Genomic DNA, 19,952 nt, shown 5'->3' on the forward strand with positions numbered 1-19,952 from the left:
AGCAGAATGATAAAAGACTTTCGTTGGGAAACCGCAGCCCACCTCTTTGACAGAGCTTAACTGTTTAGATAGTCAGCTCTTCCGAGCAGGGACCCTGGTAGCGCCATAGAACGAATGACCGGAGCAGTAGTTCTGCTAATGTTATTCTGCAGCATCCCACACCAACTCCCCCGGCGCACGGATCCTCGGCCTGCGCGCGGCGCCGCGTCTGACAACTTTCCTCCTCACAAGAGAGGAAGAGAGCAAAAATTCAGGGCAACCGGCAGGTCGTGGCCGCCGCCTCGGTGCTGTCCGACCCCCTCAGTCCGCCAGCGAGCCGAGGGCGCGAGGCGAGCGGCGGAGGCTGCGGGAGGCGCCCGGAAAGGCGCGGACTAGGTTTCGGGGCGGAAGCTTACGGCTCTCGCGCAGAAGTTGTGCCGGGCCGGCCGGCGGCGGGAGAAGTTTTGTGCGCGTCGCTCGCGCGCCGGCATGTCGTCCATCCTGCCCTTCACCCCGCCGATCGTCAAGAGGCTCCTGGGCTGGAAGAAGGGCGAGCAGAGCGGCCAGGAGGAGAAATGGAGCGAGAAGGCGGTCAAGAGCCTGGTGAAGAAGCTGAAGAAGACGAGCCAGCTGGACGAGCTGGAGAAAGCCATCGCCACGCAGAGCGGGGGCACCAAGTGCATCACCATCCCCAGGTAGGGCCAGGGCCAGCTTCAGTACACAGACCCCAAACGTCCGCTGGCTACTCTCCTGCACACCCAAGGACAAGACTTACCTGCAAGGTAGAGAATGACACGCTGACAAAATGTGGCCCCGTCCCCACAGATAATCACAGCAAACCACCCCGTGTCATTCTGTAGTGTCCGTCTCAATCTCAGTCCTTCTACATCGTCACTCTCCAATGCAAGGCTTGAGGGTCAGTGGCTAGAAACCGTCCCTTGTCATTCTGTAGTGTCCGTCTCAACCTCAGTCCTTCTACACTGGCATTCTCCAATGCAAGGCTTGAGGGTCAGTGGCTAGAAACCGTCCCTTGTCATTCTGTAGTGTCCGTCTCAACCTCAGTCCTTCTACACTGGCATTCTCCAATGCAAGGCTTGAGGGTCAGTGGCTAGAAACCGTCCCGTGTCATTCTTTAGTGTCCATCTCAACCTCAGTCCTTCTACACTGGCATTCTCCAATGCAAGGCTTAAGGGTCAGTGGCTAGAAACCGTCCCTTGTCATTCTGTAGTGTCCGTCTCAACCTCAGTCCTTCTACACTGGCATTCTCCAATGCAAGGCTTGAGGGTCAGTGGCTAGAAACCGTCCCGTGTCATTCTTTAGTGTCCATCTCAACCTCAGTCCTTCTACACTGGCATTCTCCAATGCAAGGCTTGAGGGTCAGTGGCTAGAAACCGTCCCTTGTCATTCTGTAGTGTCCGTCTCAACCTCAGTCCTTCTACACTGGCATTCTCCAATGCAAGGCTTGAGGGTCAGTGGCTAGAAACCGTCCCTTGTCATTCTGTAGTGTCCGTCTCAACCTCAGTCCTTCTACACTGGCATTCTCCAATGCAAGGCTTGAGGGTCAGTGGCTAGAAACCGTCCCGTGTCATTCTGTAGTGTCCATCTCAACCTCAGTCCTTCTACACTGGCATTCTCCAATGCAAGGCTTGAGGGTCAGTGGCTAGAAACCGTCCCGTGTCATTCTGTAGTGTCCATCTCAACCTCAGTTCTTCTACACTGGCATTCTCCAATGCAAGGCTTGAGGGTCAGTGGCTAGAAACCGTCCCGTGTCATTCTTTAGTGTCCATCTCAACCTCAGTCCTTCTACACTGGCATTCTCCAATGCAAGGCTTGAGGGTCAGTGGCTAGAAACCGTCCCGTGTCATTCTTTAGTGTCCATCTCAACCTCAGTCCTTCTACACTGGCATTCTCCAATGCAAGGCTTGAGGGTCAGTGGCTAGAAACCGTCCCGTGTCATTCTTTAGTGTCCATCTCAACCTCAGTCCTTCTACACTGGCATTCTCCAATGCAAGGCTTGAGGGTCAGTGGCTAGAAACCGTCCCGTGTCATTCTTTAGTGTCCATCTCAACCTCAGTCCTTCTACACTGGCATTCTCCAATGCAAGACTTGAGAGTCAGTGGCTAGAAACCGTCCCGTGTCATTTTTAGTGTCCTTCTGAACTTCAGTCCTACACCGGCACTCTTCAGTGCAAGGCTTGAGGGTCAGTGGCTAGAAACCGTCCCGTGTCATTCTGTAGTGTCCGTCTCAACCTCAGTCCTACATCGGCACTCTTCAGTGCAAGACTTGAGGGTCAGTGGCTAGAAACCGTCCCGTGTCATTCTTTAGTGTCCGTCTCAACCTCAGTCCTTCTACACTGGCATTCTCCAATGCAAGGCTTGAGGGTCAGTGGCTAGAAACCATCCCGTGTCATTCTTTAGTGTCCGTCTCAACCTCAGTCCTACACCGGCACCCTTCAGTGCAAGGCCTGAGGGTCAGTGGCTAGAAACCGTCCCATGTCATTCTTTAGTGTCCGTCTCAACCTCAGTCCTACACCGGCACTCTTCAGTGCAAGGCTTGAGGGTCAGTGGTTAGAAACTGCCCGTGCCATTCTTTAGTGTCTGTCTCAACCTAAGTCGTTCTACACTGGCATTCTCCAATGCAAGGCTTGAGGGTCACTGGCTAGAAATCGTCCCGTGTCATTCTTTAAAGTCCATCTCAACTTCAGTCCTTCTACACCAGCACTCTTCAATGCAAGGTTTGGGGGTCAGTGGCTGGAAACCGTCCCATTTCATTCTTTAGTGTCCATCTCAACCTCAGTCCTTCTACACTGGCATTCTCCAATCCAAGGCTTGAGGGTAAGTGGCTAGAAACCATCCCGTGTCATTCTTTAGGGTCCATCTCAACCTCAGCCCTTCTACACCGGCATTCAGTCTTTCTACACTGGCATTCTTCATCTTTCTCAACTCAGTCCTTCTACACCGGCACTCTTCAATGCAAGACTTGAGGGTCTGGCTAGAAACTGTCCCGTATCATTCTTTAGGGTCCATATCAACCTCAGTCCTTCACCAGCATTATTCAATGAAAAGCTGGAGGGTCAATGGCTTGAAACCATCCCGTGTCATTCTTTTGTGTCTCTCTCAACCTCAGTCCTACATCAGCATTCTTCAATGTAAGGCTTGAGGGTCATTGGCTGGGCCCATTCATACTCTGATTCTTCCTATTCTCCTTAAAATATGACATGATGATGGTTTCCCGCATCACTCTTTACCCACCAGCCCATCCTAATGTGCCTTTGTCATACAGGGATAAAGACAGTAAAAGTCTGCCCGGCACTGGCCTTAGTTTCCTACAGCCGCAGTCACTGTCTAAGCATCATTAAACACATCAACACTCATGCAATCATTTGTTTTGTTTTTTATACTGCTATACTTGAACATTCATATGATATCGCCAGTATAACAGGTGATTCAACTAGGAACATTCCAGTATTTCTCTTCATCCAGTCGATGGTACAAGTGGACTGATGCAGCAATTTATCTTTTGATTTTTTTTTTCAATTTTTTGGGTCAGACTCCTCAAATCTTGGTTTACAACCCTTAGCTCTGTGGTTGAAGTCTGAGGTAGAAGAGGCTGGTAGTTTCTCCTTGGTAGGCTGAAGTCTCGATCTAGAAGCTTCACTCTGTGTGTTGGGCTGTATCGGGTCCATGGGGTTACGCAGTAAGGCTAAACCCTCTTGTGAGTTTGAGTCTTTTCTATTTACTATTCTTTCCAGTTTTTATGTATGATTTTATGTTGTAAATTGCTGTGATTTTTCTTTTTGTAAATTAAGAGAGGTGGAAAGTGTAATAAACTGTAACTTCCTTTCTCTCACCCTAAGGTACTCTGACAAGAGTATACAGTTAAAAAAAAAAAGTAAACTAAAAGACAGGAACAAGAAGCAGAACAGCAAGCTGAGGCACAAAAGTCTTGAACAATAAACAGTCTAGGGAATCTTAAGGTCACAATTCGACAGTCCAGAAAAGAAAGACAAATGACTTTAGTACAACGACCTGAGTTAGACGCCTGACTTAAGTACAACTTATACTTAAGAACGTGGTTGCAGCATCACTTGATTTCACTGAGCAATATTTCCAGTGGCATAGACTCCTACAGTTCTCCTATAGCAGATTCAGGAATTATGCATGGCCACTTTAAGGAACAGGGTTTATTTGTGCATGCTGCACTTTAGAGTGAACACTGGTAGAGAGTTAATGCTGCCCAATTTCCGATTCGAATCAATTCACCGATTCACTTCGGGTGAATCGTTTTGAATCGATTCGTTTAAAAAAAAATAAAAATTGGTCTGGCCGATTCGGTGACCAACCCTCCCCCTGTGCCTTCTAAAGCAGGAGCGGCAGTGCTGCCTCTCGCTGGCCGTCTGCTGCTGCTCCTGCTTTAGGGGGCGAGGGGGGAGGGTCAGTCGTGAACTACTACAGCGTTCATTATAAAGCAAACGCGCCACTACTGACATGCGCTTCCCCTTGGACAGCACCAGACAGCTGACGGCTTCCCATTGGTGGAGGCCTCACACGCCATCACTGATGCGTGCTTTTCCTTGGCCTCCATCCCTGATTTGCATAGAGCCTCCTGCGCCCTTGTTGCTTTCTGGCTCCCATTTGCTCTGGGAGGTTGTTTCTGAAATGATGGGAGTGGCTGGCAGAGAACTGCGGCACGCTGTTTTTCTTTCTGTTGTTTTTTTATGGCGGTACTGGCGGCTTTTGCATGCATAAGGAAGTAGGTAAAGCCTTCTCAATCTTTCCATTGTTGTCAATCTGTCTTGATTAAAATAAATTACAACAGGCTGAAAGCTGCAAAGCGTTGTCTGTTTATACTTGTACACATGCTGTCTGTAGAAATGTTGCTAGTAACAAGAGAGTAAGGGAATAGTATCTCCAGGCAACCATATAATTGACTCGTGGTATCCTAGCTAACGTTTAGCCGGGATTGGGAAGATGAAAGAATACAGGGGACAATTTTGCACTTGGCTTATGCATACTGTGAACTTTAGTTTTTTGCAAACACCTCCAGGCTCAAGAGGTTAGGGCCAAATAGTTTGGCAGAGAGTTGACTGAAGAGGGACATCTTCAAAATCCTAAGAGGTTTAGAACGGGTAAATGTGAATCAAGTGTTTTATTCTTCCAACAAGTACTAAAACTAGGGAAGTTTAAAAAAATACAAGGAAACAAATCACATTTTCAATTAAACCTGCTTGAGGAGACTGCCTTGCTCTGTATGGCAGTGGTTTCAAATATAAGCCTAACAGTTAAGGACCTTATTTTTCTAATATCCAAGGGCGACTCTCTAGAAATGACAATTAACCTGTTTTAGTGCAATAGAACACAGTTACATTATATTGCTACTCTGTATCTTAGCTACTATTTGAGGCAAGATGTAAAAATTGTTTATCATAGCTAATGCTCAAAAGGTACACTAGAAAAAATGTGTATGGCTATTTTTATGTGAATGATCAAACCCACAATCATCCTATTAATAGAACACAAATCAACTTTGAATTTTACAACTGTTTTCTAAGGAAGTAATGTTAGGGGCACATATGCCAATGGTCTTCTTTGTTTGTTTATTTATTTTGTTTACACCACAGTGCCAGTGTGGGTAGGAGAGAGCAAAGGAGGTGAAGAGGCTATAAAATAAACCCACCAGGTTGTTTTGAAAAAACACCCAATTGGCAGGAAAATCGAATCAAATTGAAAAATCGATTCAATAGGCTGAATCGAATCAAAATTATTTTTTCTGAATTGTGCAGCACTAGTAGAAACAGTTGGCCCTTTTGTGAGCTGGGAGCAAGGTTAAATGGCAAGAATCTTAAAATCTACAAGTGCTGAGATACATTCAAATCCGACTTAAGAACAGCTTTAAAAAGTAACTCGTTCTTAACCCGGGGACTGCCTGTACTCTGGAAGATATCAACTTTTTTTTATCAAAAAAAGGCATATGAGGGGGAAAAAAACTCAGTTTCTAGTAATCAAAAGATTAAAAAAAAACTCATAACTGGATAGCATGTTAGTGGTCTATTAAACCTCCATTGATTTAATGTTAATGTTAAAAAATCACAATCAAAAATCTCCCAGAAAAATACTGCTCTAAATACTTCAAAAGATCTAATACTGAAGCAGAACAAGTCAATAGGTTCTTGTAGAAGAGACTGGCCTGCACATACCACAACACCTTATACAAACAAAATAACTAATTAATTAATTTGTGTGAACGACGTAGCTTCAGTATGAGGAGTCAGCAAAGGGAGAAATTTCTCCAACGTCTGACACAACCAGGAGGAGAGTAAATACTCACTTCACCTGCACACATACTAGATACATCACGTGTGCTCAATCAAAATAGTGATAATCAAAATAACAGTGATGATAATATATAGATCACCCGTGTGTATAAATGTAGCAGACAGTCCCGCTGCAAGAACCCCCCCCCCAGCCGTCCCCAGCAAAAATCCACAGTACTTAGCTGTGTGTTCATCCGGTAGCTTCACAATTAAATGAGGTGATATTTCTTCAAAAGCAACCCAAGCCCGGTTTCTGGGACTTGAAGTGTCCCTTCCTCAGGGACCCATTGCCAGCAAGAGAGAAAAAAAATGCTGCCACAAAGGGCCAGCTGTCAGCACGAGGGAGGCGGAGCTACCTGAACAGAACGCCAAAGGCGCTTTAAAGCAAAAAATGACCTCAGGCAAAATTATCCAACGGGCAAACAGCCCGTTCAAAACCAAAGCGCGGGAAAACAGAGGAACCAATCAAAACATTAAAAAAGCAGAAGATACAAAACAGGTTATCAAATTATTGTATTCCATTCCATGTTATCATTACGTCCATACAGTTGCACTGTGTTTAAATTGAATAACCAAAATTGCTCACGCAACTGAATGCGAGCTGCTTTGTCGCCTCTGAAGTCCCAAGGAATCTGTTCTATAATAAACCATTATAGATCATAAAACTCGTGGTGCTTGTCCAAACAGTGGGGGACCATCAGAGCAGAAAGGGTGGAGGTGTTAATTCTGCTTTTATGCTCTGATAGTCTCATTTTTATCTTTCTACTAGTGCATCCTATATACAGTAAGTTGCAGGGGCAAATTACCACATACCATCCACTGGGATAAGCATTTGGTACGATGTCTTCATTTGTATTCACGTTGAGTTTGAGGATGCTGCCAGCTAGAGATACAAAGGGAATTGCTACACATGTTGCACCACAAGGATATGGCCCCCCTGAGAAGAGACATTCCTAAAAGGAGTTTGAGTTAGAAAAATTAACCAAGTTCTTTGGACGTGTGAACGCTATACATGGGCTCTCTGAATGTGGCATGGGTAGTCAAAATGTGCCAATGTTTTTTCACAATTTGCGCTACCATTTGAGCTTGGTCAGAAAAAGAGATGACACACACCTGACGTTCCATTGTTTTCTTACGTTGAGGCTGAAGAAGTAACTCAGGATTAGCATAACGAGCTCGGCAATAAACATTTTTAATAATCCATTCCGGGTAACCCCTAGCTCTAAATCGTTGAGACATCCTTCTGGCTTGGATTTTCTCATGACTTTGGCGACCTTGGTTCTTCAAAAGAATTTTTTTGAGGTTCAAGGGGAATATTTTCTACAGACCCATGGAATTGCCATGGGCACAGCCATGGCGCCTAGTGTGGATAATCTCTACGTAACGGCCTTTGAAAATTTACACCTTTTCCAATCTGAATAGGCCTCATCGATTGCCTTATGACTGAGGTATATCGATACTCAAACAGTATGAGCAATATTTTAGAGTTGAAAAAGCAATATAGAAATATTAATTCAGATTTGTCATCATTTTAACCAACAGTGACCCCTCCTGAGGAAGAGTCTACGAAACTTGAATCGGGCCAGCGATTTTATTATGGCTATTAGTTTTTCACTAAAGCACGTTTAAGCACTGCCACTTTATTCAAAACTGTGGTTATTGATAATATCTTCTATCAACCACCCACAATGTGAGATAAGTGATCTTATTATACTCATTATTGATTGTTTATAGTGAGTGGTTTTGGGGACTGTAAAGGTGATGATGGTCCCACAATAACCATAGTCTGGTGTTACCACTGAACAGGTGGTTATGAGTCTGAGCACTTTATAAACACATTTTGATATAAGTTTTAAAAAAGTATTTAGAGCTGTGATTTTGAGAGTGAGGTATATCGATGACATTTTTTTGATTTGGTCCAACTCCTTAAATTCTCTGCTGTGGTCAGTGATCAGACTGTTACCTATCTTGATACCCAACTCACAAGAGCTTCTACGGTTTTGTCCACTACAGTCTTCAGGTTACTCTGAATGGATTATTAAAAATGCTTATTGCTGAACTCGCTATGCTAATCCTGAGTTACTTCTTTCAGCCTCAACGTAAGAAAACAATGGAACGTCAGGTGTGTGTCATCTCTTTTAATGACCAAGCTCAAATGGTAGTGCAAATTGTGAAAAAACATTGGCACATTTTGACTACCCATGCCACATTCAGAGAGAGCCCATGTATAGCGTTCACACGTCCAAAGAACTTGGGTAATTTTTCTGACTCAAACTCCTTTTAGGAATGTCTCTTCTCAGGGAGGGCCATAGTCCTTGTGGTACCTGTAACGTGTAGCAATTCCCTGTGTATCTCTAACTGGTAACATCCTCAAATTGAATGTGAATACAAATTAAAAGACATCGTACCAACTGCTTATCCCAGTGGGTGGTATATGTGGTAATTTGCCCCTGCAACTTACTGTATGTAAGACGCTCTAGCAGAAAGATAAAAATGAGACTATCGGAGCATAAAAGCAGAATTAACACCGCCATCCTTTCTGCTCCTACCAGTGTTTTTTCCTAAACCTCATTCTCATACTGGAGAAACTGCTTTACATACTTTGGACTGTAAGCGGGCTTTGACCTACTATATTGACTGGACAAAGCCACAATGAACATCTCCCCAACTTTTCATTTCTTTTGATCCAAACCAGTTGGGGCGTCCTGTATCCAAGAGAACAATTTCAAATTGTCTGGCGGCCTGCATCTCATTCTGCTATGCTCAGACTGGACTGGCACTGGAGAGTCATGTCACAGCCCACAAAGTTAGAGCTATGGCAGCTTCTGTAGCTTTCCTTAGATCTACGCCTATTGAGGAAATCTGTAAAGCTGCCACCTGGTCCTAAGTTCACACATTCACTTCTCACTACTGTTTAGACACTTTCTCCAGATGGGATGGACACTTCGGCCAATCTGTATTGCAACATTTATTTTCTTAGGCCAACATTCCCACCATCCCATCTCTGTTAGCTTGGAGGTCACCCATTCGAGAGAATATGCTGCCTGCTTGTCCTGGGATAAAGCACAGTTACTTACCGTAACAGGTGTTATCCAGGGACAGCAGGTAGATATTCTCACATCCTACCCTCCTCCCCGGGTTGGCTTCTTAGCTGGCTTATCTTAACTGAGGGACCGCGCACCCTACGTCGGGTGGGAAGGCACTTGCGCATGCGCAGTTTGGGTTATCGCAAACTTTCTAAAGATTTAAAGTGGTGATGCACTTTTTTTATTTTTATTTCTTTATATTTTTCAAACATAAATCAATCAAGCATTTATATCTTGTACAGAAAGTCAGATTGAGATAATATCAATTCACATCCATATCAAAAATATGAATTTAAAAATAATAAAAGAAATTAAATACATTTCTCAATCCATCTCAAGTCCTCAATAATAGTAGATCCAAGAATAAGTCGGAGTGATTACAAATACTGAAGAAATAACTACATTTCTCCCTCGTCATTCGCAGGGGATACGGGCTGAGTCAGACCGCGAATGGCGAAAAACCACGATTATCCGGCTCTGACCCACCCCCACCTCCCTGCCGCCTTCCCAGCCTTACCTGGTGGTCTAGAGGGCTTTCGGGGCAGGAGCGATCTTCCTACGCTCCTGCCCCGTGCAGATCGCCATGAGGAAATGGCTGTAGGGAGTTCCCGACATAGTCTCGAGAGACTACGGGAACTCACAGCAGCCATTTCCTCATGGCGATCTGCATGGGGCAGGAGCGTAGGAAGATCGCTCCTGCCCCGAAAGCCCTCTAAACCACCAGGTAAGGCCGGGAAGGCGGCAGGGAGGAAAAAAATATGGGTTATTTTAAAATTAAGACTGCTTTTTTTATTTTCCCCCTCCCCAGAAAAAATTGCGATTATATGAAACCGCAAATGGAGAAACCGCGAATGGGGAGGGGGAAGTGTAATTACAAATAGCTGTAATCTGTAGCTGAGGAGAGAGTTTTCTATTCTTTAGAGGTTGTTACATTGTTTCTTTTCCAAGACTCTTTTAAGATATATAAAACTAGATAACTGAGAAGGCTCCAAAAAAACATATTTAACTGATTGATATCACTTGCATGAATACCTTAGGAAAAAAATTCCACCTATTGAGGCTACTCCGGGTCTTGATAACAAAAACTGTTGCCTCCTTCTTTGTGTTTCCCTTGAAACATCAGGATAAATCTGGATTTTATATCCAATAAATTCTTTAGACCTATTCTTAAAGTACATCCTCATTATCCAATCTTTATCTGGCAAAAGTTCCACTGTTAATATAAGTGTTGCAGAACTATAATAATGGATCCCACTAAATGAAATCAAACTGTACCTAAGAGGGGATGTGTTGACTCTTATACTCCCACCCTACTATACAAGCATGGGATTGTGAACACACAAACAAAACAAATGTCTTGTGTCTCTCTCAGATCTCCTATATTAAAAGTAATTAAAAACCATACTTCATGCCCAGGGTGATAAAGAATTTAAATATACCTCCCAAGTAAACCAATGTTCACACTTAATGTGGTTTAGTAAAAGAGCCTTCATAATTCTTAGTGTGATGTGTACAAAGCTTCTAGCTGATTAACTTGTAATACCATTTCTTTCATGGACTTAATTTTTTTTCTTCTTTTTTTTTTAATTAAAACTTCAAAAAAGTGCTCATTAGGAAATTGTTTTGCTAGACAAAAAGTATGACTCTAGAATTTATTGTTTATTTTTATTGCTGTTCTTGATATAATACTTGAATTACTTCAGAGATCTATTAAATATTCATACTCTTTTGCCTAATGCTTTGGAGCAGTGCTTCTGTTTTTTAAGAAAAGCCACTGTCCAAACCACAGAATCTTCTTTAATTATTATACTTTAATTCTTTAGCCTCTATTCTAAACACAGCATTCATAATTTAGAGCCCCTTTTACAAAGCCACGATAAGCGATGCTGCTGCAGTAAATGCATCAAAGCCCATAGGAATTGAATGGGCTTTGGTGCATTTGCTGCGGGGGAATTGCTACTGTAGCTTTGTAAAAGTAACCCTTAATTTCACATCATATTTATCTTTTTTAAATGTCATATTTATATATTTTAATTATTACAAATCACCATAATTCAAGTGAATGCAGAAAATCACAGAAAAAGGAAAAATTATATTCTAAAGGAAAAAAATGAAACTTTTTTTAGTCTATAAGAAAAACGAGTGAGGGGAACCATATCACAACCAAAAAAAAGAGGAAATTGACAAAGCTTAACATGGACTGCAGCTCACATCACATTTATCTATTTATAGATTTTATATAAGAATTTTTGAAAATACTGTAAGAGAAGCCTCTCACTACTCTTATTTTTAGTTTCTGTAAATCTGAGAATGTTTCCCTAGGAGATCTGGAGGAATATAATGCCAGATTTGAGCTAGATTGGAAACTGGTTCAAATATAACTTTGAATTATTTGCATATCTCTAGATTTCAATAAACAGCAAATATATAAATAAGCAAGCAAGCAAACAAACCTCTTGAGTAAAGAAGGAATATTATATAGAAATTCAAGTACACCAAAGCTCGAGATGTGGGACATAGGATGAAGATAAAAGGGGACAGACTTAGAGAAGTAACCAGAGGAAATACCATGGGTGTCTCGGCTTATATTGGGGTCAGCGCCTACCTGCGAGATCTCACGGCAGCCAATCACTAGCAACTCTGCACGGGGTATGAGCGCGGGAAGACCACTCCTGCTCCAGTTCACTACTGGTCCACCAGGGATTTTAAAGGTATGAGGGGGAGGTGGGGAGGGAGATAAAAGTTTTAACAGTCTGCTAGGACAGGAGGTGGGAGGAACCCCTCCTGTCCTGGCCCACTGCCGGACTATCTGGTCTTATGGTGGGCCCAGTTGAGGCCTGGCAAGGCATCGGGAGGGAGGGGGGACAGAGTGCAAAGCCAGGCAGGGAGAGAGGGGAGACAGGGTACAGAGCAGGGCAGAGAGGGAGGGGGACAGGGTACAGAGACTGGCAGGGCAGGAATGGAGGGGAGCTGGGTGCAAAGCTGGGCAGGGCACTTGAATATTAAACCCCCCCCCCCCCCCCCGGCTTATATTAGAGTCAATCTTTTTTTTTTTTTTTTTTTTTCTACTTTTTTGGGGAAAAAGGTTACCTCGGTTTATATTCAGGTTGACTTATATTCAAATATATATGGTAGTTCTTTGTGGAAAGGGTGGTGAATTCATGGAACAGCCTCCTGATAGAGATGGTGGAGATGAAAACTATCTGAATTCAAGAAAGCTTTGGATAAGTACATTGTATCTCTAAAGGAGAGGAAGTGATAGTAGATGGCATGGATAGACAGACTGGATGGGCCAAATGAAAACGTGGCTACATGGATGGTGACGTCAAGCGCATTTTGGCTTCCAGGACCAGGGGATGATTTTCCAAGTGCTGCTGAGCAGGGATGGTATACATCTATCAAAGAAGGGAAGAAATGTCTTTGATGGCAGGCTCACTAATCTACTGAAGAGGGCTTTAAAATAGAAGTGATGGGGCTGGGTGATCAAACCCACGGGTGAGTATAAGCCCTCAGGTAAGTAAATAACTGAATACCTCTAAATCACATGTGTCAAACACAAGGCCCGTGGGCTGAATCCGGCACGCCTGGCCGTTTTATGCAGCCCATGGTGACTGTGCGCCTCACCATGCAGCAGCCCCAGTCAAGAAAAAGTTTGCGTGCTTGCCCGCTGCAAAGCCTGTTGTAAGCTGGGTGTGGGAAGGGCAATATCAGCTCCCCATTGGCTGCCTCATGGGGGCTTGTCAGATACGTCATCACTTTGTGCTGATTTCATTGGTTGGTTTGGTTATAAGGAGATGGTAACAGGAGCAATAGACTTAATTTTGAGAAACGCTAGATTTACAAGTGCTGATTGAGGAACTTTCCGCGAGCGAGGGAAAGATAGTGAGTTCTATTACCTACCAATCGCGCGCATCACATTATGCAACGCTGTACCAAGTCCGGGAGATTGCTGCCTGCAGAGCATGGCATTGACTGCCCTGCGCAGGCTAACTGCTGGGGGACGAGGCATCCAGGTTTCCTGCAGGAGCTGGTGGTGGACAATGGTCAGAAGCTGCAGTGGGGGTGTGGGGCTGGGGGTCGGGGCCAACTGCTCTAGGCACATGAAATGGCTCTTACCCTGGCAAGATGACTTTTCTGAAAGGCACATTGGGCCCAGAGACAAGGAGAAGCAGGAGATGCTGCGCATCTTAGGGTTGGAGGTAATCTGGGAGGGGAAGTGGTAGTATAGCATCACTTCTGGTTTAGAGTAAAAATATATTTCCTCAAGTAGATATGAGGGTCTTTCTCCTCCCTCTGCTCCAGCTACCATGTGGCTTGGTATAACGATGGAGGGAAGGGGATGGGAGGTCAGACTGAGGGGCATTTTTTTTGTAAGAGAATCTGCACTTAAGTTTCTACAAAACGTATTCTCCGAACTAAACAGCCTTTCTGTCCTGTTCCTGTGTCTGGTACAGTACTGGAGCACACCATTTGGGTCTGTAGCAGAAGTTAGCCAGCCTGAAAGGATGCAGCTTAGAAGCTAGATTGCTGCTTTCTCCGGGCTCTGACTGCAGGCTGTGGTTCTTGAGCAGTGACGCGCTATTAATTATCCAATGAAGGAGCTCTTCCCAGCTCAGTTCCAACTGATGCTCTTTGTTTAATTACAATGAGAGAGAATGGTTCACAGTAAAGTTAACAGTGGTATCAACAGTAGGCAGGATAAGCTGGAATTAAAATATACAGTTAAAGAATGACTATTTGAATAAAGTTGGGATTAAGTTTGATAACATCTATGGTATGTGATATGGTATCTCAGGATGAGGAAGGATCTATACTTTTACTAAGACTCAAGGCTTAGCCTGTGTTTTAGATTTCAGCCCCTTATGTGATTTGAGTTGACACCTCTGCTCTGCATAGATGGGAAAAGGGAGCAAGGTCTGGAAAGCAGCATATACTAATGCTTGAAGTATGGGAAACAAGATTCTGGATCTAGAAGCTGTGATGGAAGAAGAGGAGTTGGTTATCGTGGCAATCATGGAGACGTGGTTCACAGAGAACCATGACTGAGATGTAGTTATACTGAGCTATAATCTGTTCAGGAAAGACAGGGCAGGAAGAAAAGGAGGGGGAGTAGCCTTATATGTTAAAGATCATATTAAAGCCACACAGTTGCAGGATCTGCAGAGCAAGGAAGAGGCGTTGTGGATGAATTTGGAAAGAAGAAATGGTAAATATATTTACATTAGTGTGATACACAGACCTCCTTCACAGACGGAAGAAGTGGACTAAGATTTAGTAGTAGACATTCAGATTATATCTAAAAAAAGGGGAAGTTTTACTAATAGTTGATTTTAACATGCCAGATGTTGATTGGGGTATCTCTATTGCAGGATCTTCTAGAAGTAGGGAGATCCTGGATTCTCTTCAAGGAGAACTATCTCAGCAGTTGGTAATGGAACCCACATGGGAAGGGATCATATTGGACTTAGTGCTTACAAACAGGGAAAGTGTTTCTAATGTTAAAGTGGGTGATCATCTGGCATCCAGTGTTCACTGCATCCTAAGGTTTAATATTGAGATGGGTATCGAGAGAGCTAATTCAAAAGTAAAGGTTCTAGACGTTAAAAAAATGAACTTTGTTTGGATGGAGGACTATGTCGAGGAATTGTCTGGATGGGAACATCTGGACGAAGTAGAAATGCAGTGGACAAAACTGAAAGGAATTATTGAAAGGGCGACAGACCTTTTTGTGAGGCATGTAAGTAAAAGTAAGAGGAAAAGAAGGTCGATTTGGTTCCCAAAGTAGTAGCTGAGAAGGTAAGGAATAAGAGGTTAGCCTTCATAAACTACAAAAGATCGCAGACAGAGGAAGACAGATAAAAATATATAGAAAAGTTAAGAGGCTGGTCGAGTAGTCGGGAAAGCAAAGATATACATGGAGGAAAAAGTAGATGACAGTAAAATGTGGAGACAATACATTTTTTAGATATATCAGTGATAGGAAGAAGTGCAAAAGTGTCATTATGAGATTCAAAAGTGAAGGGGATGAATATGTAGAAGCTAATAAAGAAAAGGCTGAATTGCTTAACAAATATTTATGTTCTGTGTTCATGGCTGAAGTGCCAGGAGCTGGATTGCAGAAGACAAATGTGAATAGGGATGGAAGAGTGGTAAACCCTGATTGATTTTCAGAGGGTTGTGTTCGTGAGGAGCTAGCTAAATTAAAGGTAGACAATGTGATTGGGCCGAATGGTGTACATCTAAGGGTGCTGAAGGAACTTAAGGAAGTTCTGGTGGCTCCGCTGACTGACCTCTTTAATGCTTCTCTAGAGTCGGGAGTGCTACCGGAGAACTGGAGAAAGGCGGATGTTGTCCCTCTACACAAAAGTGGAAGTAAGGAAGAAGTAGGGAATCACAGGCCAGTAAGTCTGACTTCTTTGAAAAGCAAATTATTGGAAACACTTTTAAAACGGAGAATGGTGAAGTTTCTGTAATCCAGTAGATTACAGGACCAGAGGCAACATGGATTCACTAGAATTAGGTCTTGTCAGACAAATCTGATCAATTTCTTTGACTGGGTGACCAGAGAATTGGGTAGAAAGAGTTTGCTAGATGTGGTGTATTTAGATTTTAGCAAAGCCTTTGACAGTTTTCCACACAGACGTCTAATAAATAAAACAGAGTGGCCTTGGGATAGGCCCCAAAGTGACAGGCTTAGTCAGGAACTGGTTGAGTGGAAGACGACAGGGTAGTAGTTAATGGAGATCGCTCTGAGGAAAAGGATGTTACCAGTGGTGTGCCTTAAAGTTCTTTTCTTGGGCCTGTTCTTTTTAACATTTTTATAAGCGATATTGCCAAAGGGCTGTCGGGTAAGATTTGCCTCTTTGCAGATGATACCAAAATCTGCAATAGAGTAGACATCCCGGATGGTGTGTATAACATGAAGAAAGACCTAGCAAAATTGAAGAATGCTCTGAAATTTGGCAGCTAAAATTTAATGCTAAGAAATGCAAGGTCATGCATTTGGGCTGCAAAAACCTGAAGGAACAGTACAGTTTAGGGGTGAAGACATTATGTTCAAGACAGAAAAGCGGGTCTGGGTGTGATTGTATGTGATGATCTTAAGGTAGGCAAACAGGTTGAAAAGGTGATGGCGAAAGCTTGAAAGATGCTAGGGTGCATAGGAAGAGTTATGGCCAGTAGGAAAAAGGATTTATTGATGTCCCTGTATAAGACTCTGGTGCGACCTCATTTAGAATATTGTGTATAATTCTGGAGACCTCACCATCAAAAAGATATAAAAAGTAAGGAGTCGGTCCAGAGGAAGGCTACTAAAATGGTACGTGGTCTTTGTCATAAGGCGTATGGGGACAGACTTAAAGATCTCAATATGTATACTTTAGAGGAAAGGCATGAGAGGGGAGATATGATAGAGATGTTTAAATACCTATGTGGTGTCAATGTGCATGAATCAAGGCTCTTTCATTTGAAAGGAAGCTCTGGAATGAGAGGGCATAGGATGCAATTAAGAGGTGATAGGCTCAAGAGTAATCTAAGGAAATACTTTTTTACAGAAAGGGTGGTAGATGCGTGAAGAAGTAGAGGAGACAGTGACTGTCTGAATTCAAGAAGGCATGGGTTAGGCACATGGGATCTCTTAGAGAGAGGAAGAGATAATGGTTACTGCAGATGGCCAGATTAGATGGGCCATTTGTCCTTTATCTACCATCATGTTTCTACGGTATATGGTTTTTCTCTGCCTTCATTTTTTTCTGTTCTATGTAAGGTAGGTGTTTTATCGTTGGGAAGAAAGTTTTTCAGCAGCTAATTTTATATTTTAGGCTGGAAGGGGCAAAACTCAGGGGTCTCTTTGTAAAAACTTATTACACTTCAGTATTTACTACTGCTGTCCCTGGGACTGGTAGCATGAAATCTTTCTGCTTTTTGGGATTCTGCTAGATACATGTAACCTAGATTGGCCACTGTTGAAAGCAAGATATCAGGCTATATGGACCATTGGTCTGACCCAATATGACTTTTCCCCATGTCTGTCTCAATAGCAGACCCTGGACATTTCCTCCAGGAACTTGTCCAAACCTTTTTAAAACCCAGCTACACTAACTGCTGTTACCACATCTTCGGGCAACAATTTCCAGAGCTTATGTTAAATCTTTTTTTTTTTTTTTTTAATTGAAGATCTCAATATACAAATGTCCAAATAAAACACAGAATACAAATATTATTTTCATAGAAATTCTGAATAAACAAAACATGCAGAACTCAAATCCTGTCTCCCTTTTATACTTCTACCTCCCTGGCACACACCTCCACCTCTCATTCTTTCTCCTCCTGAGCTATCATTTTATCTCTCCCCCACCCTCTCCATAGAACACCTTCTAGCTTGATCTCTCCCCATGCCAGTAGCACACTTTCAGCTTTCACTGCCCCCCCCTCCTACCACAGGGTACATACTCACCTTGCTCTGTCTCCTTTCTCCCACTTTCCCTATGGCTCATCTTACTCTGCTCCCCATTCCATGGCACATACCTTGCTCTTCCCTTCCCTTCCCACCGTTGGCATCAGCTGTTCTCTCTCTTTCTCTCTCTCCATCTCCCACAGAGACTGTGCAGCAGGTGGAGGAGGAAGTGAACTGTTGCACATCGGGTCACTTCCTCTGCCAGCTTAGACCTGACTAGTTGAACTACACAGGCCTCCTTACATCCCAGTTCACCTAAACAGTGCGATCTAAGCTGGCAGAGGAGGAGGAAGTGACCTGAAATGCAGTGGGTCATGGATGTAGTCAAGCTTGTTGGGGACAGAGCGAGCATTCCATAGGGAACCAAAGAAGGGCGGGGAGGAGAGGAATAGAAATAAGGTTTGTGGTATTGCGGGTTAGCCCGCAGAAATAGGGTGGACTGTAAGAAGTGGGAGTTGGTTGGGAGAACCATGATTGGGGTTTATGTCCCCAGCGGAGAGCAACAAAAGGAGTAAGAACATATGAGTGAGGGGAGGGGAGAAGAGGAGGACCTGTTGCTGCAATATGGGTGAGATATACGCAGGGAGAGAGGGGATGACCGATTGAGGGGGAGAAGCTGTTGGATCTTTAGGGCAGAGAAAAGGGTAGTGGATAAGAGGAAGGGGGAAGCAATGGGTTCACCTCTTCCTCTTCCTGCTGTGCGATATGTGCAGGAGGTAGGTGAGAGAGACTGAAGACAGACCTGATGGCAGTTCTGCAGAATGCTGCATGTTCTGTGGGGGTGGGGAATTCTGCACAAATTCTGTATTGCACAGAATTCCCCCCGGAGTAAATAATCTAAGCACTTATAAAATACTGAATAAAAAAGGTTAGAAAGAAGAGCAGATAAGGAGTTGAAATGATGGGAAAGACTGGAGAGAGGAAAAAAAGGAAATTTCATATTTATTGAGAAGATAGTAAATTGGTTGATTCTTAGTATCCTCATTTTTTCATGGATGTATATAAGCCCAGATCCTCATTTAGAAAAACATGTATTGTTTATGTTTATTGAAAGCTTCTATACTAATGACTAGGGAGTCAATTCATTGCAGTTTACATGAGCTTCTGTAATGGTGTTACATGAACTCTGGAATGTGTTGCCAGAGGGTGTGGTAAGAACGGTTAATATAGCTGGTTTTAAAAAAAGGTTTGGACAAGTTCATGGAGGAAAAGTCCATAGTCTGCTGTTGAAACAGATATGGGGGAAGCCACTGCTTGCCCTGGATCGGTGGCATGGAATGCTGCTATTTGGGATTTTGCTAGGTACTTATGACTTGGATTGGCTTTCGTGAAGGCTGGATACTGGGTTAGATGGATCATTGGTCTGATCCAGTAAGGCTATTCTTATATTATCCCAGGACAAGCAGGCAGCATATTCTTGACTGATGGGTGACGGCACCGACGGAGCCCCGGTACAGACAATTTTAGAGTGATTGCACTCTAAGAACTTGGAAAGTTCTAGTAGGCCGCACCGCGCACGCGCGAGTGCCTTCCTGCCCGACAGAGGCGCGCGGTCCCCAGTTTCTTAGTTTCCGCGGAGCTAAGAAGTCGCTTTTTTCAACGGCTGTTGAAATTTTTTCCTTAACGCCTTCCTGCTCGCGAAACCTTTTTGGAAGTTTTTTTCCCTTCATTTCTTTTCTTTATTTAAAAAAAACCAAAAAAAAAAACCGAACGTTTACTTTTTATTTTTCTCGTCATTTCGGTTTTGCCCCGGCGGGGCCTTCTGCCACCATCGAGGCCTCGGCCTTCGATTTGGCAGAAGCCGTTTTTACTTTCATGCCCCCCCAGCTGCTTTTCATGAGCCAGTTCATGGAAAACTTCTCTCGGCTCATCCCTTGGTGTCCAGATTCATGCGGGGTCTTTTCAATGTGAAACCACCTCTCAAAGCCCCTCCGGTAATCTGGGATCTCAATGTGGTTCTTTCCACCTTAATGAAGCCTCAATTTGAACCTTTGGCTACCACTCCTTTCAAGTTTCTCACTTGGAAAGTACTTTTCCTTATTGCTCTTACCTCTGCCAGGAGGGTCAGTGAGCTACATGCACTAGTTGCAGATCCACCTTTTACGGTCTTTCATCATGA

General features: G+C 43.5%; 1 protein-coding gene across 2 annotated transcripts in view; it reads left to right on the forward strand.

Annotated features, from left to right (window-relative positions):
- Positions 1–245: 245 nt before the first annotated feature.
- The window catches only part of SMAD3 (SMAD family member 3), a 115,276-nt gene continuing 95,569 nt past the window's right edge, over positions 246–19,952 (forward strand). The window contains exon 1 of one of the 2 annotated variants that reach the window (XM_033920991.1): positions 246–674. In XM_033920991.1, coding sequence (XP_033776882.1) covers positions 469–674 — 206 coding nt within the window. In that variant the 5' untranslated portion in view covers positions 246–468. The remainder of the gene's footprint in view (positions 675–19,952) is intronic. The other variant, XM_033920990.1, reaches the window with a different exon arrangement.

This window comes from Geotrypetes seraphini, chromosome 14 (assembly GCF_902459505.1).
Source record: "Geotrypetes seraphini chromosome 14, aGeoSer1.1, whole genome shotgun sequence".
NCBI lineage: Eukaryota > Metazoa > Chordata > Amphibia > Gymnophiona > Dermophiidae > Geotrypetes > Geotrypetes seraphini.